This window comes from Pezoporus wallicus, unplaced genomic scaffold (genome assembly GCF_028554395.1).
Source record: "Pezoporus wallicus isolate ANWC-B61680 ecotype Strahan unplaced genomic scaffold, APGP_CSIRO_Pwel_v1 contig_229, whole genome shotgun sequence".
Lineage (NCBI taxonomy): Eukaryota > Metazoa > Chordata > Aves > Psittaciformes > Psittacidae > Pezoporus > Pezoporus wallicus.
The window spans coordinates 2,703,721-2,725,023 of record NW_026638360.1 but is presented as its reverse complement, the minus strand read 5'-3'; the positions used below and the strand labels follow the sequence as shown (position 1 = coordinate 2,725,023).

The following is a 21,303-nucleotide window of genomic DNA, read 5'->3' as shown; positions in this document are numbered from 1 at the left end:
TAACCTGCTAGGTGCTTATACACCTGCTAGGTGCTCTCTATACAGGCAGTGGAGACAGTTAGGTGCCTTCTGTAGGCATTGTCACTAATATTATGGTCGTGCCTTCTAGTGTCCATGGAAGCTGCAAAGATATGTGGTCAGGGGAGCTCTGGGCCATCACTGAGCTGAACAGTTTACTGCTGTCTTGGCCTAACAGCTGGAGTTGATGTTTGGAGTGAGACTTTTAACACCTTCAAGACCTGGCTCAGGTCCTTGAAGCACGGTAGTCCTCCTTTCATGTTCCTGTGTAGAGGGACTCCTTCCTAGGGTCTGTATTCTGGCTTGAGCTTTGTGTTTTCCCTCTCAGTGGCCCTTTTCAAACTCTTCACCTTCCCTGATCCTGAGCATGTCTTTCAAAAAGTCAGGAGATGCTGTGAGCTCCAAGCACCTCATGAGCTCTCCATCATCTTTTTTCCCCTCTTTCCTTCCTTGATCTCATCTCCAGGTTAATGTCCTCCATTTATCTTGATTATCCTGCCTTGTAATACAAGTTTTATTGCTCGCAAGGTCAGGTTAGTGATGTTCATTATTTCAGCTTATTCCCCTAGGAAATAGCACTGACTGGCTGTGGTCCCTGGACTGATCCGCTTTTTCATTGCACATCTTTGTGCATGCATATGTGTCTGAGGCAGAGAGAGAAGGAGAAATCCTTGTTAACAGCTTCCAGAAGAGAGCCTCTGTGTCACAGCTCATGGTGGTGAGGGGGACATTTAAAGGACACATAAACCATGGTCTTGCAGCCAGTTTGTCTCTACCAGAGTAGTAACCATCAAATGACACTTTAACTGAACAAATTATCTAGGTCTCCATGGTTTTTACCTTTCTCTATCTCCCTGCTGTTCAACAAACTACTGCTACACAAATCTTAGCTGTCAGTCCAGTGAGCCTTTAATGTTTGTGGTTTTATGGTTCACAAGGAGGGATGGAAGATAAGTTGACCTAAGAGTGTCTCTGGCAGCATGGTTGCACTCCCACTGTTCTGTTTCCATATCTCAGGCAGCCTCTGAGAACTGACATTGATGTTCTCCACGAGTGCAATGCCAGCATTCGTACCAACAACTGTTGTAGTTCTCTCTGGTTTTGCAGACTGCAGAGGGTCATATCATTTCTTTGCTGGATCTTTGGCTGAATAACCTCCAGTGAAGATCCAGCATAATGTGAAAAGCACCTTGGACACCTCTGAATGAATGTCCTAGAGACCCTGCAGTGAGACCTGTGCTGATGAAGCAGGTGCTGGTTTTTAGATTAATATCCAGGGCTTCTACAAAAAGGGTCAGTCAAGACCCCTGAACTGTTGAATACTTGAAAGTGCTGCCACTCTAATTCTCTGTCTCTGTAGTCACCTTAATCTGAGATAACTTCGGTTTACTATCAGGTATCTTAGTCCTGGCTTTCTTCTTTTCCTTGCCACTGCCTATGGATTCCTGCCTTGTCCCATATGCCAGTGAGTTTGGGATGAGCTATCTCTGATACCAGTCCACTAATGCACACTGTAAAGAAGGTTTGTACAGAGGTGTTTTGGTAAATTGAGCCAGTGTGTGTTTCCAGGTTGTAAGTGAATGTTGGGATTTTAGTTTTCTTTTCAACCCCTGCTCCCTCTTTGTCAGAATGACCTTTCTATTTGACAGATTCCAGGTGCAGATGTGGCAATCGATATATGTCAGCCTGTAAAGTGTGTTCAGGTGAGAAAGGTAAAATAGTGGCTGCCTGATTGCTTCATTAATCTCTTTGCTCTGTGAAATCTCACATCCTCAAGGGACAGGGTGCTGAAGCTTCTCCTGGTGTATCGGTTTGCTGTTTCAGTGCTCAGACCCTCTCTCCTTGGCAGTCTTGCAGTGGGTAGTATTTGTAGATGTCATCCTTGCTGAGTGGTAACTGCAGAGGTGGCAGCGCTGGTCTTTAATTGCATTTATTAATGTGGCTGCACCTATGGCTTTCTCATGGCCAACAGATAATGTTGAGGAAACATCAGAAGCTTGAAACACTCCAGTCCTGTCCTATTCCCAGAAAGAAATGAGCAGTATTTGAAAAATGAAAAACATAGCTCCTGAAGGAAGGAGTGAATAAGGCAGACAACAGCAGCATTAACCCAGTTCTGAATACAAGGTCTGTAGATGGGATGGCACAAGTGTCCTGCATGGCATCTGGAGTCAGATTTGGCCCTTGAATGTGACCTTCCTGGCATGAAGCTGTTAGAAGGACTGGCAGTGTGAGGACCTATAAAAGGTGCTGGCTCTATGTGTGAGAGCTTATGGAGAATTTTAATATCATGAGGGCACGTTGTTCATCACTTGCTGTTGAGTAAAAGTTCACCAGCAGTAGCAGAAGGATCCGAAGCTCCCTTTCATGGCTTGCTCCCTGATGTCATGTAAGCCCGCGCAGCCTGGGTTGCAAAGTAGAGGGAGGTTTGTGCACAGGTAGGGGCACCCAGTCCCAGATAGCTCATGTGTGCCTTGCAGGGAGAGGGACCTCACTGCTGTAGGGTGAGAGCTGGGTTTTAACTTCTGTAGGCTGGGGCACAAATCCAGGCTGGTGTAGGGTCTGTCAGTCAGGGCTGTGGACCAGACAGGCTAGATCACCTGTGGCAGGCTCTGTTCTGGCTGTTCCTTCGATTGTCCTTCCTTCCAAGGATGGAGCGGCTGAGACAGGAGGCGCTGTCTGGGGGTGATGTGCATCTATGTGGTCTGCAGGACTCAGGCAAGGGCAGAAGACATGATGGGGACTCTGCTGCAGTCTGGGCAGGCTAGGATGTCTGGGTAGGATTCTTCTGGCAAGGAGCGTATTTGTGCTGGTATACTGAATTGTTACTGCCCTTATACACATTTTACCTTTCCCCTGCAGTACAAGTGAGGGGGTGATTTGCCAGAGCTTTGAGAGCGCCTGGGGTCTGAGCAGTAGGGAGTCTCTGGCAATGGCAGGATAAAGAAAAGCAGAACTTTCACACAAGCAGGCAGTTGTGCAACCCCCTCAGCCCTTTTGTACTCGGGCACAGACCTCTTTAACCAAACCTGTAGGGCACCCACCTCCGAGTTATTCTGTGCTCTTCATACTCCTCCATCCTTGTGTCGTCCCTCAGCCAGTTCCTTCAGGACTAATCCTTAAGCAGGTGCACAGGGAGAAGCTGCAATTGTCTCTATAAATCTGCTGTCTTGCTGACGGGTTTTTGACAGTAATGAATGTGGAGGAGGGATCGGGAGGGGTGGTGGGGGATGATAACCAGGCATACACGAGGGTGCTGGGCTCCTCCCTGATTTTTTGCAAGCTGGGCTATGGCAGATTGATTGACCTGTGAGCCGATGAGCAAACAAGGCAGTCAGGCTCTTCATTAGAGCATTAATTAGCTTCCAGGGGCTCTCCAGGGGCTACTTCTTTAAGTTTGGTTTATTAGGAGCTGTCAAGTTGAAACCATTGTCTTGGAGAGAGAAGCTGGGAGACACTTGTGCCTGAACCTTATTTTTAGAGTGGGGTAAGCCAGAGCTGTGCTTCCCCTGAAACTCTTCACTTGGGTGGGAACGCAGCACTCTGCTGCCCTTCTGCTATCCATGAGAAACCACCACTGACAGCAGTTCGGCTGCACTGGGCTGGTGGTGGACAGTGAAATCTAAGGGGTGGAGGGCAGAGGACCTTTAGTTTTTTTTTGTCCAAGACCACATCTGTGGCAGCTGCAGAGAAGCTGCTAAGTATCCTGCTCATCTTCTCTGAAGACTCAGTGAGTGGCCAAGCAGGTGATGGTTGTGACTGCACAGGGTCAGGATGAGGCAGAGAAGAACTGGAAAACCAGGCTGCTGTATGACACGCTTAATGCTGAGGGAGGAGGGTGGACAAACAATTGCCAAGACACTTGTGAAGTATAAGGAGAGGCTTTCCCTAAGAAATAAAAGATATTGCTGTTAATGCCTTTCTTCCATCTCATTTCTTGGTAATGTCTGCATGTGAGGTATCCTCTTGTGGATGCATGTGAAAGATGCCTTTTCTATGATGAGTGGCCAGTGGGGTACTGACCACACTCTTAAATGTGAGCTCAAACAAGTGTTTTCAGGGGCCACAGAGTGCCCACTTTAAAACTTGACACTATTTGCTGATGGCAGCATCCAGCAATAAAGTTGAACAAGGACAGCAAATGAGCTGGATACAGAAGTTAAGTCTGGAAACTTAAGTTCGCTGCTTTCTTGATCCCGGAGTGTTTTTTCTCTGTAGGATAGCACTGCTTCCCTGTTTTACAGCACCTGCTCCATCTGGCAGATAGTTTTACTCTTGCTTGAGTGATGAAGGAGGTCAAGAAGTGCTCAGGAGAGACAGGAGGCTGTTCATCAGCAGCCTCCACTGCGGCGCAGAGCAGTTTCCTCTCCTCTGGGTGCTCAGGGACTTGTGCCTTCCCTTCACCACCAGCGGGGCCAGACCTGCTGTTCTGACTCAGCTGCTGCTCTTTCCTCTTGGCTTCCAGCACATTGTAAAGACAGAATGAAGGGGTTCAGTGTTATGTGACCCAGGGCTGTTCCCTTGCATAAACCTGCATTAGAGACCTAGCTGGAGCTCTTTTTGAGGTAAGACAGGTGAGTTTGCTGCTTCTACCTCATACCCCTGGTAGTCTCCTCCCCTGCACGTTTTCTTGGGAAGCTCTATCCCCACACTTGCCAGGTCCTCTGGCACAGCTTCCTCACTTAGACTTGCCGCTGCCTCTTTGGCATAGTTATTTATCCCATGCTGGCACCTTGGGGTGCCTTTCTCCACACTTAACCATCACACTCCATACTTCTCCCCCATCTTTTCTATGTACTGTCACTGTCACACATACCTGAGAGCCTTCTCTTGCTGCCTCTGTAGTGCATAACATACCCTCTAGTCTTTGGGCACTGGTTTGTGAATACAGGTTTGAGGTGGGGTTTCTCCTGTGGGGTGTTTCCTGGCTGGCTTTGTCAAGCCAGCTGTGGAATTGGAGAGATGCTCTGCCATATCATTCAGCCAGGAAACCTGGACCAGTGCAGGTCATATATTGGTGTGAGCTTACATTGGTGTCACTTGTCCTCATGGGGGACTTCAACCATCCTGATACCTGTTGGAGGGATGGTATGGCCCAGCACAAGCAATCCAGGAGGTTCCTTGATTGTGTGGAAGACAGCTTCCTCCTGCAAGTAATAGAGGAGCCGACAAGGAGAGGTGCCGTGCTTGACCTTGTGCTCACCAACAGGGAAGGGCTGGTTGAAAACGTGACGCTCCAGGGTAGCTTTGGTTGCAACGATCATGAGATGCTCGAATTTGAGATCCTCAGGACAGTGAGAAGAGCGTGCAGCAAGCTCACTGCCCTGGACTTCAAGAGAGCAGACTTTGGCCTCTTCAGGAACCTGCTTAGTAAAGTTCCATGGGATATAGCCCTAGAGGGCAGGGGGGCCCAAGACTCTTGGTTGATATTAAGGATCACCTGCTACAGGCTCAGGAGTGCTGCATTCCAACTAGAAGGAAATGCAGTAAGAGGGCCAGGAGACCTTGGATAAGGAGCTGCTGAGGAAACTTAGAGGGAGAAAAGAGGCTTATAAAAGGTGGAAGCAAGGACAGGTGGCCTAGGAAGAGTACAGGGATGTTGTCCAGGAAGCTAGGGACCAGGTTAGGAAAACTAAGGCCCAGTTAGAATTAAACTTGGCTAGGGGTATTAAGGATAACAGGAAGGGATTCTATAGGCACATTGCGAATAAAAGAAAGACTAGGGACAGACTGGGCCCTCTCCAGAAGCTGTCAGGAGAACTGGCTACACAGGATTTGGAGAAGGCTGAGGTTCTGAATGACTTCTTTGCCTCAGTCTTTACTGGAAAATGCTCTGACCACACCACCCAGAAGGCAGATGCAGGGACTGTGAGAATGAGGACCTTGGGCCCACTGTAGGAGAGGATCAGGTTCAAGACCATCTTAAGAACCTGAACGTGCACAAGTTCAGGGGACCTGATGAAATCCATCCACAGGTCCTGAAGGAGCTGGCAAATGAAGTTGCGAAGCCACTGTCCATAGTATTTGAAAAATCATGGCAGTCAGGTGAAGTTCCCAACGACTGGAAAAAAGGGAAATATAACCCCCATTTTCAAGAAGGCAAATGCGGAAGACCAAGGGAACTACAGAGCAGTCAGTCTCACCTCTGTGCTTGGCAAAATCCTGGAGCAGATTCTCCTGGAAGGCACATGAAAATCAACAAGGTGCTTGGTGACAGCCCGCACGGCTTCACTAAGGGGAAATCCTGCCTGACCAATTTGGTGGCCTTCTGTGATGGGGCTACAGAACTGATGGACAGGGGTAGAGCAGTTGATGTCATCTACCTGGACTTGTGCAAAGCGTTCGACACTGTCCCACACGACATCCTTGTCTCTAAATTGGAGCAACATCAATTTGATGGATGGACCACTCGGTGGCTGGATGGCCACACACACAGAGTTGTGGTCAATGGCTCAATGTCCAACTGGAGACCAGTAATGAGTGGTGTCCCTCAGGGATCGGTGTTGGGACTGATCTTGTTCAACATCTTTGTCGGTGACATGGACAGTGGGATTGAGTGCGTCTTCAGCAAGTTTGCCAATGACACCAAGCTGTGTGGTTCAGTTGATACCCTGGAGGGAAGGAATGCCATCCAGAGGGACCTCGACACTTGTGAGGTGGGCTGATGCCAACCTCAGGAAGTTTAACCATGCCAAGTGCAAGGTCCTACACATGGGTCAGAGCAATCCCAGGCACAGCTGCAGGTTGGGCAGAAAAGAGATTCAGAGCAGCCCTGCGGAGAAGGACTTTGGGGTGTTGGTTGATGACAAAATGAACATGAGCAGGCAGTGTACACTTGCAGCCCAGAAAGCCAACCGTGTCCTGGGCTGCATCAAAAGGAGCGTGACCAGCAGGTCGAAGGAGGTGATCCTGCCCCTCTACTCTGCTCTCTTGAGACCTCACTTGGAGTATTGTGTGCAGTTCTGGTGTCCTCAACATAAAAAGGACATGGAACTGTTGGAACAAGTGCAGAGGAGGCCACGAGGATGATCAGGGGACTGGAGCACCTCCCGTATGAAGACAGGCTGAGAAAGTTGGGGCTGTTCAGCCTTGGAGAAGAGAAGGCTGCGTGGAGACCTCATAGCAGCCTTCCAGTATCTGACAGGGTCCTACAAGGGACCTTCATTAGGGACTGTAGTGGTAGGACAAGGGGTAAGGGGTTAAAACTTAAGCAGGGAAAGTTCAAGCTAGATGTAAGGAAGTTCTTCTCTGTGAGGGTCATGAGGCACTGGCACAGGTTGCCCAAGGAAGTTGTGAATGCTCCATCCCTGGTAGTGTTGGAAGGCCAGCTTGGACAGTCTTGGGCGACATGGTCTAATGTGTGGTGCCCCTGCCCATGGCAGGGGGGTTGGAACTGAATGATCTTAAGGTCCTTTCCAACCCTAACTATTTTATGATTCTATACTGCAGGCAGTCTTGCTTTTCAGACCCCTGTCAAGAGTGACAGTGCCAGGACACCTGGGCTGTATTCAGGATATGCTGCTCTGTTCAAATTAACTCTCTTCATGCTTGCTTTCTAAGGAGCCATTTTTTCACTTCAGTTTCAAAGCACGCTCTGCTTCTCTCCTTAGTATCTCCTGAGTGGTTTTCAGCTCCCATTTGCAGCATGCATACACAGAACCACTGTGTCAGCCTGTTCACAGTCTGTGCACATGCAACTTCTTTGATGTCGTCTTGAGCATCTTTTCAACACACACTTTAGCTTTTCATTGATTTGCTGTTTGCTCTCCTTGGACGAAAATACTCTGCAGTGAACAGTACTTAGACATTGTCCAGCTCTAAAGCTTTGTGCATCCCTGATGTTCTTGAAGACTTCAAAAGCAGAGTCAGCAGGAGCAGCCCTTGGGGGAGAGGAAGCACTGGTGATGAGTGGGTTTCCAGCCAGGCATTGACCACCGTTCTCCTTCCCCAGCCTGTGTATGGAGCCCTAGCCCCTCAGCTGTCATGCTGATCTCTGCAGGGTGAGAGGCCTCAGGGTCAGCAGGTTCAGTGCTGCAGCAGCATGATTTTTCTCTTGCTGCATCCTCACCCCTCCAGTCAGAGTGATATCCAGACAGGTATCCTTCCCAAAATGCCCGAGCAGCAGCTTCAGCTGTCTGTCCTTACACCTGGAACCTTGTGCTTCCATATCGTGTTGGATGCTTCTCCTGGGATGAGAAACTATTCTGTGTAAATCCTTCACACAGCCAGGCTATGTCCTGTTTTGAGAACAATGCTGAAAACCCAGGCAGAGAGATGGCCCAGCCCAAATTACTCTTCAAGTCCCCTGCCTCTTGCCTTTGTGAGCATTGGTTTGACTGATGGTCTGGGGATGGGACACAATGGCTTTGCTTTTCAAAGCAGCAGTGACCTGCATACCCAGGTAGTACAGCAATGACAACATTAAGGGAGCAATTTCAGTAAAATAAATCCAGCCATTTCTTCTCATGGTGATTTTATCTTGTGAGATTAATAACTCTGTGTCAGCAAAATAAACAAGGACAATTTTTATCTGAATGCTTTTCTAGAACACAGGATTCATAAAGGGCTGAGTATTGTGGGGTTTCTACCTGTATTGACATTGGTGAAAAACTAAATTCCTGGGTTCACTGAACCTGAGATCTGCTTCCTTGGAGCAAAATGGCAGGCTCCAAACATGCTGAACCTATGGTTCAGGGTCTTTTTATTTTAACATGTATAATAGAAGTTGGCTCCCAGGGCCATCTTACTTGCTTAAATAGGAATTTGGAATGCTGTTAAAGAAAACTCCTACATTTTCCCTGTCCCTGAAGGGTGTAACAGAGAAGCAGGGAGTACAGAATGATGAATCTGTAGCCCATCCTGCTGTAATACTTTCTTGGCCCTTAAAAAGGTCAAGACAAATTTCTTAAGCAACAACAGATGACTCATTTCACTTGGTTGGTCTTCCACACAGGAGTTGAATGCACTGATAACGGAGGCAGTAGCATCATGAGTATTTTGAATGCGGGTAGAGCTGATCTAGCGCTTGGTTTCACAGGAGAAATTGATCTTCATGCCTGACACATGCTGCTGTCTGCATGGTCCTGACCCATTCCTTGTGCCAGCATTCATGCCACTGTGCACCAGCTCAGTTTACTAAACCTGCAGAAAATTAATATGGTGGAAGGGCATAGTTAAAGGTGAGTAGAGTGCTTTGGATAGATGCAGTTGTGTCCTTCTCAGGGGACTTCATCCTTGCACAGAGGGCAGCACTGGCAACCTGGGCTTATCAGGGCTGGTGCGGGCAGTGTCCAAAACACTTCATGATCCTGCCTGGGGGCTGTCTGGAGAGCTTGCTGTCTGGATGGCAAGGAAATGGCATTTGCTATCACCCTCAGCATCTCATCTCTCTCTGCCTTGCAGCCAGTTTTTTAGCAGTAGCTGCAGGAAACTCTCAAATACAGTACATGCAGAAGTCAGCCATGAGCTATAGGGTGCAGTTGTACTCTTAGTGTGCACCTACGCAAACTTCTCAGATATGTTTCTGGCAGCCTGCTAGGAGTCTGAGCCATTAATGGCCAGCCTCCAGAGCAGCATGGGAGTTTGTGTGTGGTGCTGTGGTGTGTGTGAGAACTTGCTCTTCAGGTACGTTTAATTACTTTCTTTTTCTCCCTAATGGACGGAACATTCCTTTGTTTGAAATCTTTCTGATGAGGACTTGATTAAATATCTCAGTATGTTACTTTGTTTTCTTTCTTCATCCTCACTGGCTCTGGCACTGAATTTATCTTCCAGTGATCCTATCTCCATATTTTAATTTACAAGTGATCAGTGAGCTGTATATTGTTTGCTGACAGCAGGCACAACTCATGCTGGAAATCTTTTATTCCTCCCTCCCCTCCTCTCTCTCCTGCAGAACTTTTTCATTCGTTTTTTTGGCAGGAAGGTTTCTAGTTTTAGTTTTGTGGGGCATTTTGCTTTGGGGTGGATTTGTTTCTTGCTGTTCTTTAAAGAGACATGGTTTCTCTTTCTTGGGAAAGTTCTTGCTTTTCCCAGGCTAGCGGCACATCACAGATGGAGATCTCTGGCTTATCCATGATCAGACCTCGGAGGCTGTGGACTTCCCAGCTTTCTCCATCCCTGAAGCTACCTACACACATGGCCTTTCACATATATGCTCAAGATGTATGGCTTCAGGGCTTAGAATAGACTTTCTGGGTCACATATGCATGCCTCCCCGAGGCCACACTTGGTTACCTGTAGTTTGTTAGCTGCTCCAGAGACTCCAGCATGGCATGGCTGGTAATCCCATGGCTGAGCAGATGTCCTTGTCAGTGCCTCCCATGCAGTCTTCACACCACAGCATGAAGCATGCAGTGATGGACTTGACCTGCTGCCTATGTATTTGGTAGGTCAGCTGTCTTAACTGTGCTGCTTTTGGGGAGGGGGGGGGGACGACTAGGTTGTTTGTTTGTCAGTAGGTTTGGATTATGTGGTGCTCACCTTCTACAGGGCTGGAGCCAACAAGGGTACAGCAGAGGAGGCAGGTCCACTGCAGGGTTTGAGGGGAGATGCCTGTTCTGTTTTGCCACAGCACCCTGTGATAGCATTTTGAGTACATCATGCTGCGCTTCCCCGAGCTACAGTAGTACAGTGAGCTTCAGGGCACGAGCCAGTGCTTGGGGCTGAATTCAGGGCTGGGGCTGTTGGTATAGGTGATGGTCACCATGGATGTGCACCGGTATTTAAGTGCTGAGCGCATCTTGCTGCAGTAGCAGGCTGTGAGGATGGGTAACACCTGTGTCTGATGGGCTATGGACTTTGCAGCAACTTGCTGAAATGCAGGGCACTTGGTTTATTCCTGGCCTCTTTCTGTCCTTGAGAGGAGGTGAGTCACACCAGCTCCTAGGCTTGCTCCTGGGGCTGAGAGCACCTACCAGTTCATGCTGCAAGAAACACTATTTGCAGCATCATACAAAGAACAGTAAATCTGGGGAGAAATGTCATGTAGCTGATGTTTAGCAAAGCATGAGCAGTACTTGCAGGCAGGCTAAAGCTTCTCAAATCCCAGGGAAGTGGAGTAGCATTTCCATGGCTCCTGGGATGATGCCAAGGGGCATGGTAAGGGTGGGTGAAGGCATGTCAGCTTCTTCCCACTCTGCACAAGGTCTCTGCCCTGGCACAGCCCTCTGTATCAGAAAGGATGATCATGGAGAAGTGGGGATTTAGCTGTACAAAATTAGTAGGCTAGAGTGATTGCAGGAAGACCTGAAAGAGGTGCGAGAGCTCCAGCTGTGGATCTCTGTTGCTGCAGACAGACATACATTTTGCTTTGGTTTTTTTGCATATCCAACCTAGAGCAGCATATTTGCAACCTAGACATGAGCAGTTTGGGCACTGCTCCGAAACCAGCACTCCTGAAGGTCAAGATGGTAGGTTAGTGTTCAAAGGCTCTCTGCCTGCTTGGGAGGGGGCAGCAGCTGAGCCTTCCTGAGGAAAGGGTTAACACTCTCTGCTTCCCATGGAGCTGCTCTCTCAGTAATTCAATCATGTCAGCCTGTTTGCAGGCAATAATTCATTGTTATAGGAATACTACAGTAAAGTGACAAGTTAATAATGGCAGTAATAATGGCAGGCAAAGTCTAACGCTATTTCCCTTTCCCCTGCTCCTGTTGCACCAGCAGCCTCCCATGTTGACTAATGCAGTTTGCAGCCTTGCTAATCCAGTTTCAGGAGGAATTGCATTCTGTTAAAAAGAGAATAGCAGGAGTCGGGAGCTGCGCTGCCACGTTCCTGTCATCTTGGGGGAGGCCGCCCAGCGTTTGGAAGTCTCTGTCTTTACTTTGCAGTGATTCCTATGCCAGATAAGCAAAGTCCTCCTAGAAGCATCTCATCTTCCCTTCTATGAATGCCATTCCTCTGGTGCCTCTTTCCTGAAAGGGCTCATACATCTTTCCCTTTTGAACATGGTTTGCTTTCAGCTAACCTAGTAACCTGAATCACCCACCCCTTGCCACACTGAGTCAGAAGGCTAGTGTGTACTTGCTTGATTCCCATTGCCCCATTTCTCCATGGTCATTAACATGGGTGTCCTTGCAAATTGTGGAGGTGGAGGAGGCTCTTCAGCCCTGCTTTGTGGAAGGGAGAAGGGCTGGCAGAGTGTTAGCGCAACTCTAAGCCTGTTGTAGGGCAGTGACCTGGTGAATTCCCAAGAGGAATTTGGGCACTAAGTGCTTTTCGGGCCCTAGCAAGGAAAATGATGAGGCACCTCTGGATTGTGACTGCAGGCTGAGGAGGCAGGTGAGTTTGTGCCAAAAGCCCTGTCAGTGCCCTTCAGGATACTGGAGAGACAGAGGTTCCTTGCAGGAAGTCACCTTGGGTCTGTGCTCCTGGAAATGAGTCACTCCTGACCAGTCTGATAAACCCCATGTCTGGTGTTAAACTGGGTCTGGGTTCAGGTTGGGTTGGCCTTGTTTCTGCTTACACCCACCCCCCCCACCCCGCATCATCAGCACTTCATCAGTTCTCTCCAGCCAAGAGAATCTTCTTGAGGACCTTTCCCCGGAGGGCATCAGCCTGCAAAGTGGGACAGCGCCTCCCCGCTGTAGTGAGAGGGCACCTCAGGGGCTCTGTGGGCTGCAGGGTTTTCTATGGGGCTGTTTGAGGGGAAGGCATCTTCAGCTGCAATTAGACATCGTCATTCCCAGGACTTGGTAACAGTGGCTCCCAGGTGGGAAGTAAATTCCCACTGTTGTATTTTCTTGATGTCTAAAAGGGAAGATGATGTAAGGAGTCTGAGATACAGCGTCTTTTCATCGCAGAACTTTAAGGTACAGATTGCAAAGTGCTTTGATAAAGGTAAGTGTTGTAACCCCTGCTTGATAATTAGGAAACAGAGGGTAGGGAGCCAGGTGGCTTTACCATTGCAGTGAGTCAGCAGAAAAGCTGTGAATCACATCACTGCCTCTGATGACTGCTTTCCCTTCCCCCAATTATTTGTATAATTGTGCTTACCACATGTCCAACTTGAGGAGACTGATTGCCTGCTTGATGGTGTATGGAAAACTACCGTATATACCAGCTTGTAGAGCACCTAGCCATGCAGTAGCCTGCTGTGGTTGTAAGGTGGTGTCTGACCTCACCCCCAGCCCAGAGGTGCAACCTTTGAAGACCAGGGACTGGTCTTCAAGACAGGTATCCTGAGACCGTGCATGTCTTCTGATGTCTTCTGTCCTGTGCTGCCTGCAGGACCCCTGCCCAGGCACTGCTGAAGAGTTCAGTGCCTGTACTTGTTCTTCACAGAGCCTGCACTGTTTCACAGGGGCTGCTAGACCAGGGTAGCTTAAAAAAAGAGAAAAAATCTGAGGATTGTTATCATGGCTTGTTGCCAGTGTAAATTGAAAGCCTTAATAGTGTACATAGGGCCAATTACAGTACATCAAGGTATGATTTCATCTTTACTGGCACCCCCCAGGGAGCCAGGAGACGTCGTGGCAACAGGATTATGGTTTGCAGATGATGTGCATGGTAACTTCACTTAGATACGTGCACCTGTTTCCCTCACTAAGCAGATGTTCAGGAGGCTGTTAAGAGAACATCAGTCTTTTGACAGTGCAGCAGAAAGTGCCGCGTAGCCGTGTTCACATCATTGTGCCTACCACCTCCACTGCCTGACAGAGGGCTGGAGCAGCCCAGCCCAGGCACACTGGAGCCCCAGCCCCTGGGGCAGAACACATCAGTTCATCATTTGAAAACCAAGCCCTTTCCTGGCTCTCTGCTCAGGCAAATCCGTAAGCCAGGAAAGGGAGTTTCCCTGTGTCAGGAGGGCAAGATTTGGCTGGCTCAGTGCCTGGGGTCTTGCAACCTCACTCATTCACCAGCAGCGACAGTCATTTCCATGTCATGGCAGGCATCTTTAAGCATGACCTGGCAAGTTGCATGGGGCACAGAGAGACCCACCTGTGCTAGAGTAGACTTACTACCAGGTTGGAAAGAGTGTTGTATTGTACCATTACCCTCACCATCACCCTGGACCACCAACTTCAGGATTATTTCTCCCCTATCCTTTTTAAATCATTTTCCCCAAATGCAAAATGAGCCTTTTGGATTAGTTTGCATATCTGTGAATGATGGCTGATGATCATCCCTGTGGGAAGGCAGAAGCACAAGCTGCCCCAGAAAGCTTCCTGTGTCCTAACCAGACTGTGGCAGGAGATCTCTCCCCTGCATGAGCCTGAAAACCTGGCTGTAGCCCAAAGGTGAAGTTGCCCCAAGGTAACCTCTGTGCCACAGTGCTTCCGACTCAGCAGTTTTCAGCCTGTGGTCTGTAAAAGATGTGAATTGTTTCTATAGGATCTGCAAAAGGTAATGAAGAAGAGGTAAGTATGCATTTACTATGAGGAGCCAGTGCCTGGGCAGGAAAGCATTTGGTGTTCACAGACTGGAAAATACTGAGAATATCCTCTCTAATTCTGTGGGAGGAAAACAAAACCTGTACTTGCATCTTCCGTGGTGTGCCTCCGTTAGGAAAGTAAGTCATGTTAGATGAGGCAGGGGTGTCATTACCTATCACAGATAATCTAGGGGAAACTCCACACACAGTGTAGGACCCTGTGCAAGTGCGTGCAGTCTAGCAAAGAAAAGACCTGTAATTCCTGCCAGGGCCTGCTGCTCCAGCTGACAGCAAGCAGGAGAAGCAATCATCTCATCAAGATCTGGGGGGGTCTCTGTACATGAGTACGCAAATTCCTGGATGCTGGCTGTAGTGGCTGCCAAGGAGGGCTTGGAGAGCTGGGGGATTTACGATCTCATTTTTGCCATAGTTAATAAGATTTATTCCCCATCACCCTCACCCCCACAATAGAATACCTCTTACCAAGTGTCAGATGGAAGCAGGGAGAGCTGCACGGACACCAACCAAGAGCTCACAGATGATCTCAGGGATCCATGCACAGCAAGAATTGCCATGATTATGGTGTGGGAACAAGCTTTCACTGCTTCAGTGAAATACATCTGTCACATGTGAGGTGCAGGTCTGTCGCCCCAAACACCAGGCTTAAAACTGGTCCATGCCCATCCTCCTCGTTTTCATCTCCTGGAGTTGCCGTGATTTGGGAAGAGCACTGGAAGGGGTGCTTGCGTCTCAGCTGCTCTGTGCATACCCTGGCTTTGTCTGTGTGTGTGTTGATATTGAGCAACCCCACCATACACAGCATGTGTATGTACTGCATTTTAATAGATATAGGACTACTGACTTAACATACATGGTTGCTATAGTAACAGAGGTTTCCTTAGTAACGGTTGCAGAAAATAATCTGGTACCAATTAAAAATAAACTGTTTGGAAAGGGGGCTGGGGAAGAAAGGAAACTGCTGAGAATCACCTTCCCCCTTATTGGTTCATCTCCCAGGGACTTGGAAGATTGATTAATGCTCAAAATAACCTTTCTTAACCAGTGGTGAGCTGAAAAGGTGGGATGAGTGTGGCTGCAGTGGCTAAAGCTGCTGTCCTGGATGAAACAAAGGGGAAAGAACGTGTCTGGGGTATGGCAGAAATACAACAGGGTGATGCTAAATCTCTCCATTAGGTTGAAGTATTCAGGGTGGAAAGACAAGGGACTATTTCCCTTCTTCCTTCTGTCCACTCTCTGTGTGCCATACCCCTTACACAGCCATTGGGTCTTTATTAGCGCACTGATTAAAGCCACAGGCAATCAATTTAACAGAATGCCTATCTCAGATGCTGTCTTAGAGCAGAACTTGTCACTGTGGCGGGAGTTCATCCCTCCCATTTGAAGTTTTTTGCCTGCGCCCATCCTATAGCTCATCTCTGTCACTCATCACTTGTGCCGACAGGCATCCAAGACCCTGGGCCCAAGGGGAGCTGGAAGCAAAGCCAGGATGCAAAGTGAGGAGCCCATGTGTCGGTGAGAGAGAGGAGACAGCATTGCTTCCTCACAAACAGAGGATGTGTGGGATGGGTTTCCAGGGTGTGGGTGTGCACAGCTCCCCTGGCAGCCTGCAGTTGTTTGTGCCTGTGGTGCCACACTTATGTCGTGCCACTCGTGCCCAGGGCGCTCGCTAGGTTAAGAGAGTCACCAGCTGTCAGCAGAATTCCTTCGCTCTGCAATGGGAGAGCATGCCCCCTTTCAGAGGAGAGCTGCCATGTGAGGGGAGGTGAAGGAGGAGAGGTGGTGTGTCTCACCAGGAGCTGGTCCTTTCCTCCGGTCTGTAGCCAGCAGTGCTCCCAGGCAGGCCAAGCACAAGTGTCACAGGAGGGCACTTCATGTCCTCCCCCACAGGAATGCCCTGGGTCAAAGGCTTGGGTGACAGGCGCAGCCTGAGCACACACAGTGGAGGCTTCATCTGCTCCTGCAGGGACAGAGGAATGGGAAAACCAGTGTGGCGCTCTCCTTGCAGGGACAAGAGCCAGTGAGGCCGCCGTGTCATCCTCGACACTGTGTGACTGGTTAACTACCCATGTGGGAAATGCAGTTGCTCTTGGGAAGCTAGGGTAGGTGATATGCCTGTATCTTGTCCTGGAGCAGTCTGTGCTTCACCTGGAGCCAGATTTCCTGGCTGCTGGAGCTTGCTCGCTGCTAATCCCTTCCAGTCTGGTGCTTGCTCTTCTTTGCCCATGGTTTGGTCCCCTAGCTACTGCATGTCTGTGGGTTACACTTCACTGACGTGGTTGGCGTGTGACAGCAGTAGAGTCTCGTTTAATTCACCCTTCATGGAGATGGCTTTCTCTGTTGACCAGTTTCTCTGTTCAGCAGTTTATTGCTCTGAGGTGCAAGTGGTATGATTTTTCCATTAAAAAAAAAAAACATTGAATATGGGTGTAGTCTTATTGCTAGATTTGGTGCCTTAGATCACAGTGAATTAAGAAAGGGAGTCTTTTAAATGACAAACTGTGAAAAAGCAGCCTGTTGCTTAAGGACATAGTGGGAGCATCTACAAGTAGAGCCAGGGGTGAAAGAAGAGAGATTTGTTAGGAGAACATTGTCTCAAAGGTACAGGTAAGACACAAGCAAGAGCTGCCATGCCTGTAGTTGGGGCAGGGCTCCGTGGTCCTCCCCACACGAGTTCAGTTTCTTTTCCATGTTAATGACCCACCTCTCCTCATCCTTCCCTGTTCTTCCCTTGCAGTGACCAAGCTGCAGGTGAGCAAGTCAAAGCGGAGCATCACTCTGGTGGAGAACCATCCCATCCCACTCAACTGCTCAGTGAAGTCCCAGACCAGCCCTGACTCGCACTTTGCTGTGCTGTGGTATGTCCACAAGCCCTCTGATGCCGATGGCAAGCTCATCCTGAAGACCACCCATAGCTCAACTTTTGAGTATGGCACCTATGCAGAGGAGGAGGGGCTGCGGGGCCGGCTGCAGTTTGAGCGCTCGGCGTCAGGAGGGCTCTTCAGCCTGACAGTGCAGCGGGCAGAGGTCCGAGACAGTGGCAGCTACTACTGCCACGTGGAGGAGTGGCTGCTCAGCCCCAACCACGCCTGGTACAAGCTGGCAGAGGAGGTGTCGGGGCGCACAGAGGTCACCGTCAAGCAGCCAGGTACCACGTGAGGTCTCTTGGCACCGACTGTTGTGCAGGGCCCATGAGCTTGACAAGCTTTTGTGAGGCAGCAGGGATGCTTTGCACTTCTTTCCACTACAGCCTTGTCACCCCCTCCTTGCATCCTCATGCCTGCATAATCCCTGCACAAAGAGGGATGTTTTCCCCGTTTGATGAGCCCCTTCTCCATTTAGTCTTAGTTGGCATGCATTTGAGTGTCCCCACGTCAGGGTTGGCTATCCCCTGTGATCTAGAGGGCTGCTGTGTCCAGCCAGGTTTCTTTATCCTCAAGAGCATCATGTAGCAAGAGTGTCGACTAGTGACCTAGTGAGAGAGAACTGGCATGTGCCTACCTGGGAAAGCATTTTATGCTTTGCACACAGTTTAATTTTACTCCGTGCTGTATCCTGTCAGGCTCAGGGAGCCTTGTCTCCTTTTCCTGTGTGCTGTACACATGACATGTGAGTTAACAAGTTTAATGAGGTGGGGAGCTGGCTGCCAGGAAAGGAGAAATCTGCTCTGCTAGTGTTTTCCTTGACAGTGGGCATCACTGATAAAGGTGGGCTGACAGAGGAGCATTTTTAGTTCCCACAAGCCCCCACAAAGCTGGGGACAGAGCTGCTCACTGCCGGTCCCAGCTCCTCATTTCTGTGAGATGGCTGTGGAGTTGTTAGGGAGGACGGATCTGTGATCTGTCCCCTCCTTTGCATCACCTGCTTCTCTCTGGGAAGTCCAGTGTGGGTCACTGCAGAGGCTGTACCAGGGAAGTCCAGACTGCCCATGGAAAGAAGTCATGAAGGAGTTATGAGTGACACATCATTTCGCATAAAAGAGCTGATTGCAGTCACCCACCCTCTACCCTCCATGTATCAATGAAATTGTGGAGTGAAAATCAGGGAAATTCCCAAGACAGCAGAACATCATGTCTGACTTTGCCCTCCTGACACTTCTCATTTTGCAGTGATGGTTCCCTATAATGAGCCACCCACCCTCTGACTTGTTTATTTCTGTTTTCCCACAAAAGGAGGGCTTACTGGTCGGGGTGTGACCAGGCTACTGCCCTGCCACAGGAGGGTGAGGAAAGACTGAGGTGTGACCTCTCTTCACAAGGTGTCTGCACTTAGGACCCCCCAGGTGTTACTGGGAGATTGTGGGTTTCCGATTCCTTGTGCTGAATGAGGCATTGTTGGTGGTTAGCCTGAGATTTTCAGAAGACCCTAAAAAAAACACAAATCCCATTTTCTCTTCCTCTTCTTATGTTTGGTTTTGGTTTTTTTTTCCCCATGGATTTTTTTTAACTCCCCTTCCTCATTTCTTTCATCACACCCCAGGACTATGGCCATGCACGAAGTGCTTGTGGGGAGACAAAGGACCCTTTGCAGCCCTGAGTCACCTTGCATTTCTCATGGCCTTTTCCCACAGATAACCGCCTGCAGGTGAACCAGACCCACGGGAACATCACGGTGCTGGAGAACCAGTGGGTGACCCTGGAGTGCATGGTCAGCAACAGGACCAGCCCCTCATCCCAGCTCTCAGTGGAGTGGTACGTGTGGCGGCCAGGCCACCCGGAGAAGGAGGTGGTGGCCCGGCTGAGCCAGCAGAGCATCGTGCGCTACGGGGACCTGGCGGCGCTGGGCAACCTGCGGAGCCGGCTGCACCTGGAGAGCCCATCCCCAGGTCTCTACCTCCTCTCCATCCAAAATGCCACCGTGCAGGACAGTGGAGCCTATGACTGCCGCGTGGAGGAGTGGCTCCTCGACCCCAGCGACCACTGGTACAAGCGGGCAGAGGACCTCTCTGGACTCATCACTCTCACTGTCAAGCAGCCAGGTGAGGAGGATCTCGTACCAACAGCTTTGAGCAGCGCTCTGCCATCTTGGGTCAAACACACAAGTCACCATCTGTCTGTCACTGACAGCAGGTCCAGGCAGAGGGCAGGACCACCAAGCTACTGGCCATGCTGATAATTTCTTGCATGTCTTCTTGGACGCACTCTTGTTTCTGTGGAAGGAGCATAGAGCAAGCCCTGCAAACAGCTAGATGGGCTTGGGATTTTGTCCCCACTGCATCTGCAAATGTACTGTTTTCACAGCACTTTTGGCAGATTTTGGTAGGATATGCTTTCAGTTCCAAGCTATCTGTGCTTCCCAGTCATGTGCCTCAGGGGCAAGGTTCCTGGCATGAAAAGAGAGTAGCAGAGGAGATCAGTACCTTTGCTGGTGTCCAGCTGCTGCTCCCTGTTCTGTGGGTGAAGAAGCAGATGTGGGCTTTGCAGCTCCAAGGGTTTGTCTGTCGGTTGGGATGAGGATTTGGGCTTCTTGATGAGGCAGTAGTTGGCTATGAGGGACCTGCTTCTATATGGACAAGAGAGTACTTGAGGGCTTCCTGATTACCCTTTTGCCAGTGATAGTGGTTCAAGTGGATCCTGTTACCTAACACCACCATTTTGGCTATGCACAGACACAGGCAGGCATCAAGGATCCAGATGCTTCTTGTTCTTGCTAGTATCTAGTGGAGAAAACAGTGCTACAGAAGTAGTCTGTTCTAACAACAGATAAGCTGCAAGGACAGTTTACCTTGGAAAATAGGGATTCCCTAGGTTTTGAGACATATGACTCAAGATTAAATGTTTTAAAGGCTGTAGGTTAAGTAACAGTTACGGTCCTCATTTGCTGGGTATTTTCCAGCATGTAAAGCAACCACTCTGCAAGTTCTGCTGTGATGCTTTATGCCTGCCCATTCCAGGGAGGTGACTCTGAAGTGGAGCTGGCAAAAGGGATTCTGGAAGGGTTTCTGTGGTAATTTATGGCAGAGGAGATTTTTACTGCAGAGGAACAACTCGGGACAGCACCGCTCTCTTCTGCCAGGTTCTTGCTTGGAAAACTTTGCTGGCCTAGATGGCTTGAGCAGAGGATAAGGCCTCCCCAGGTAATCCCTGCGTCCTGAGTGCCCACATGGCTGTTAAGTGCAGCTCTTCATCCAGGCTGAGAATTGCCAGCCCTGATGGAGGGAGAATGAACAGCAGGGGAAATCCTTGAGGCTCATCTTGAATTGCGGAAGGATGTGGAGTGGGAAGAAGAGAGGGATAATTCAAGACAATTTTTTCTCTAAAACTGCTTTGTTGTTGTTTTTCTTTCATAGCAGCCAGTACTTAAGAAAATTACTAAGCTTGCATGTGACTCATGTCTCATTAGTAAGGATCTCCATGCTCATTTTTCAGGACTACAATCATGAGCAAAGAGAGGACGAAAGAACCTCTCAGCACCTTCAGACAGCAGTTCTGTTTCTGCTTAACCTGCAGAGGTGGGGAGGCTTTGTGTTGGTTTTGACAAGCCATTTCCTTCCCCTCCTCCCGTGTTCCTCAGTAGTCCTGTTTCTGCTCAGGAGTCTTCCTGGGGAAGCTGTGAACTGAAAACACTTGTGTTGCCTAAGGCCTAAAGGGCTCTGGCCTTGAAGATTCTCCTTATGGGACCATTTAAAATGTGTTGGGCAGATGCTATAATGAGAAGCCCTGTGGCTGATGAGAGCTGAGGGACAGCAGCCCCCTCCTGCAGGGACACCCAGGGGCTGCACAAGAGAGGGCTTGCCTAGCTATCTTCACTGAAGGAGAAAGCTCTCTACAGTGGGCTGTCAGCTTTCTCCTTCCTGCTCAGCTCTTACATTGGAAAAGGCTTTTTAATCTTTAAATGAAAGCTTAGAACTGGACTGATTGTGATCCCTGGAGTATATGTGTGTTCCCTGGCAAGAT

At 49.3% G+C, this 21,303-nt stretch overlaps 1 protein-coding gene across 4 annotated transcripts in view; it reads left to right on the top strand.

Annotated features, from left to right (window-relative positions):
* IGSF3 (immunoglobulin superfamily member 3) overlaps positions 1-21,303 on the top strand; it is a 154,149-nt gene that overhangs the window by 130,512 nt on the left and 2,334 nt on the right. For all 4 annotated transcript variants that reach the window (XM_057410503.1, XM_057410504.1, XM_057410502.1 and 1 more), the window contains 2 exons: positions 17,145-17,555; positions 18,978-19,385. In XM_057410503.1, coding sequence (XP_057266486.1) covers positions 17,145-17,555; positions 18,978-19,385 — 819 coding nt within the window. The remainder of the gene's footprint in view (positions 1-17,144; positions 17,556-18,977; positions 19,386-21,303) is intronic.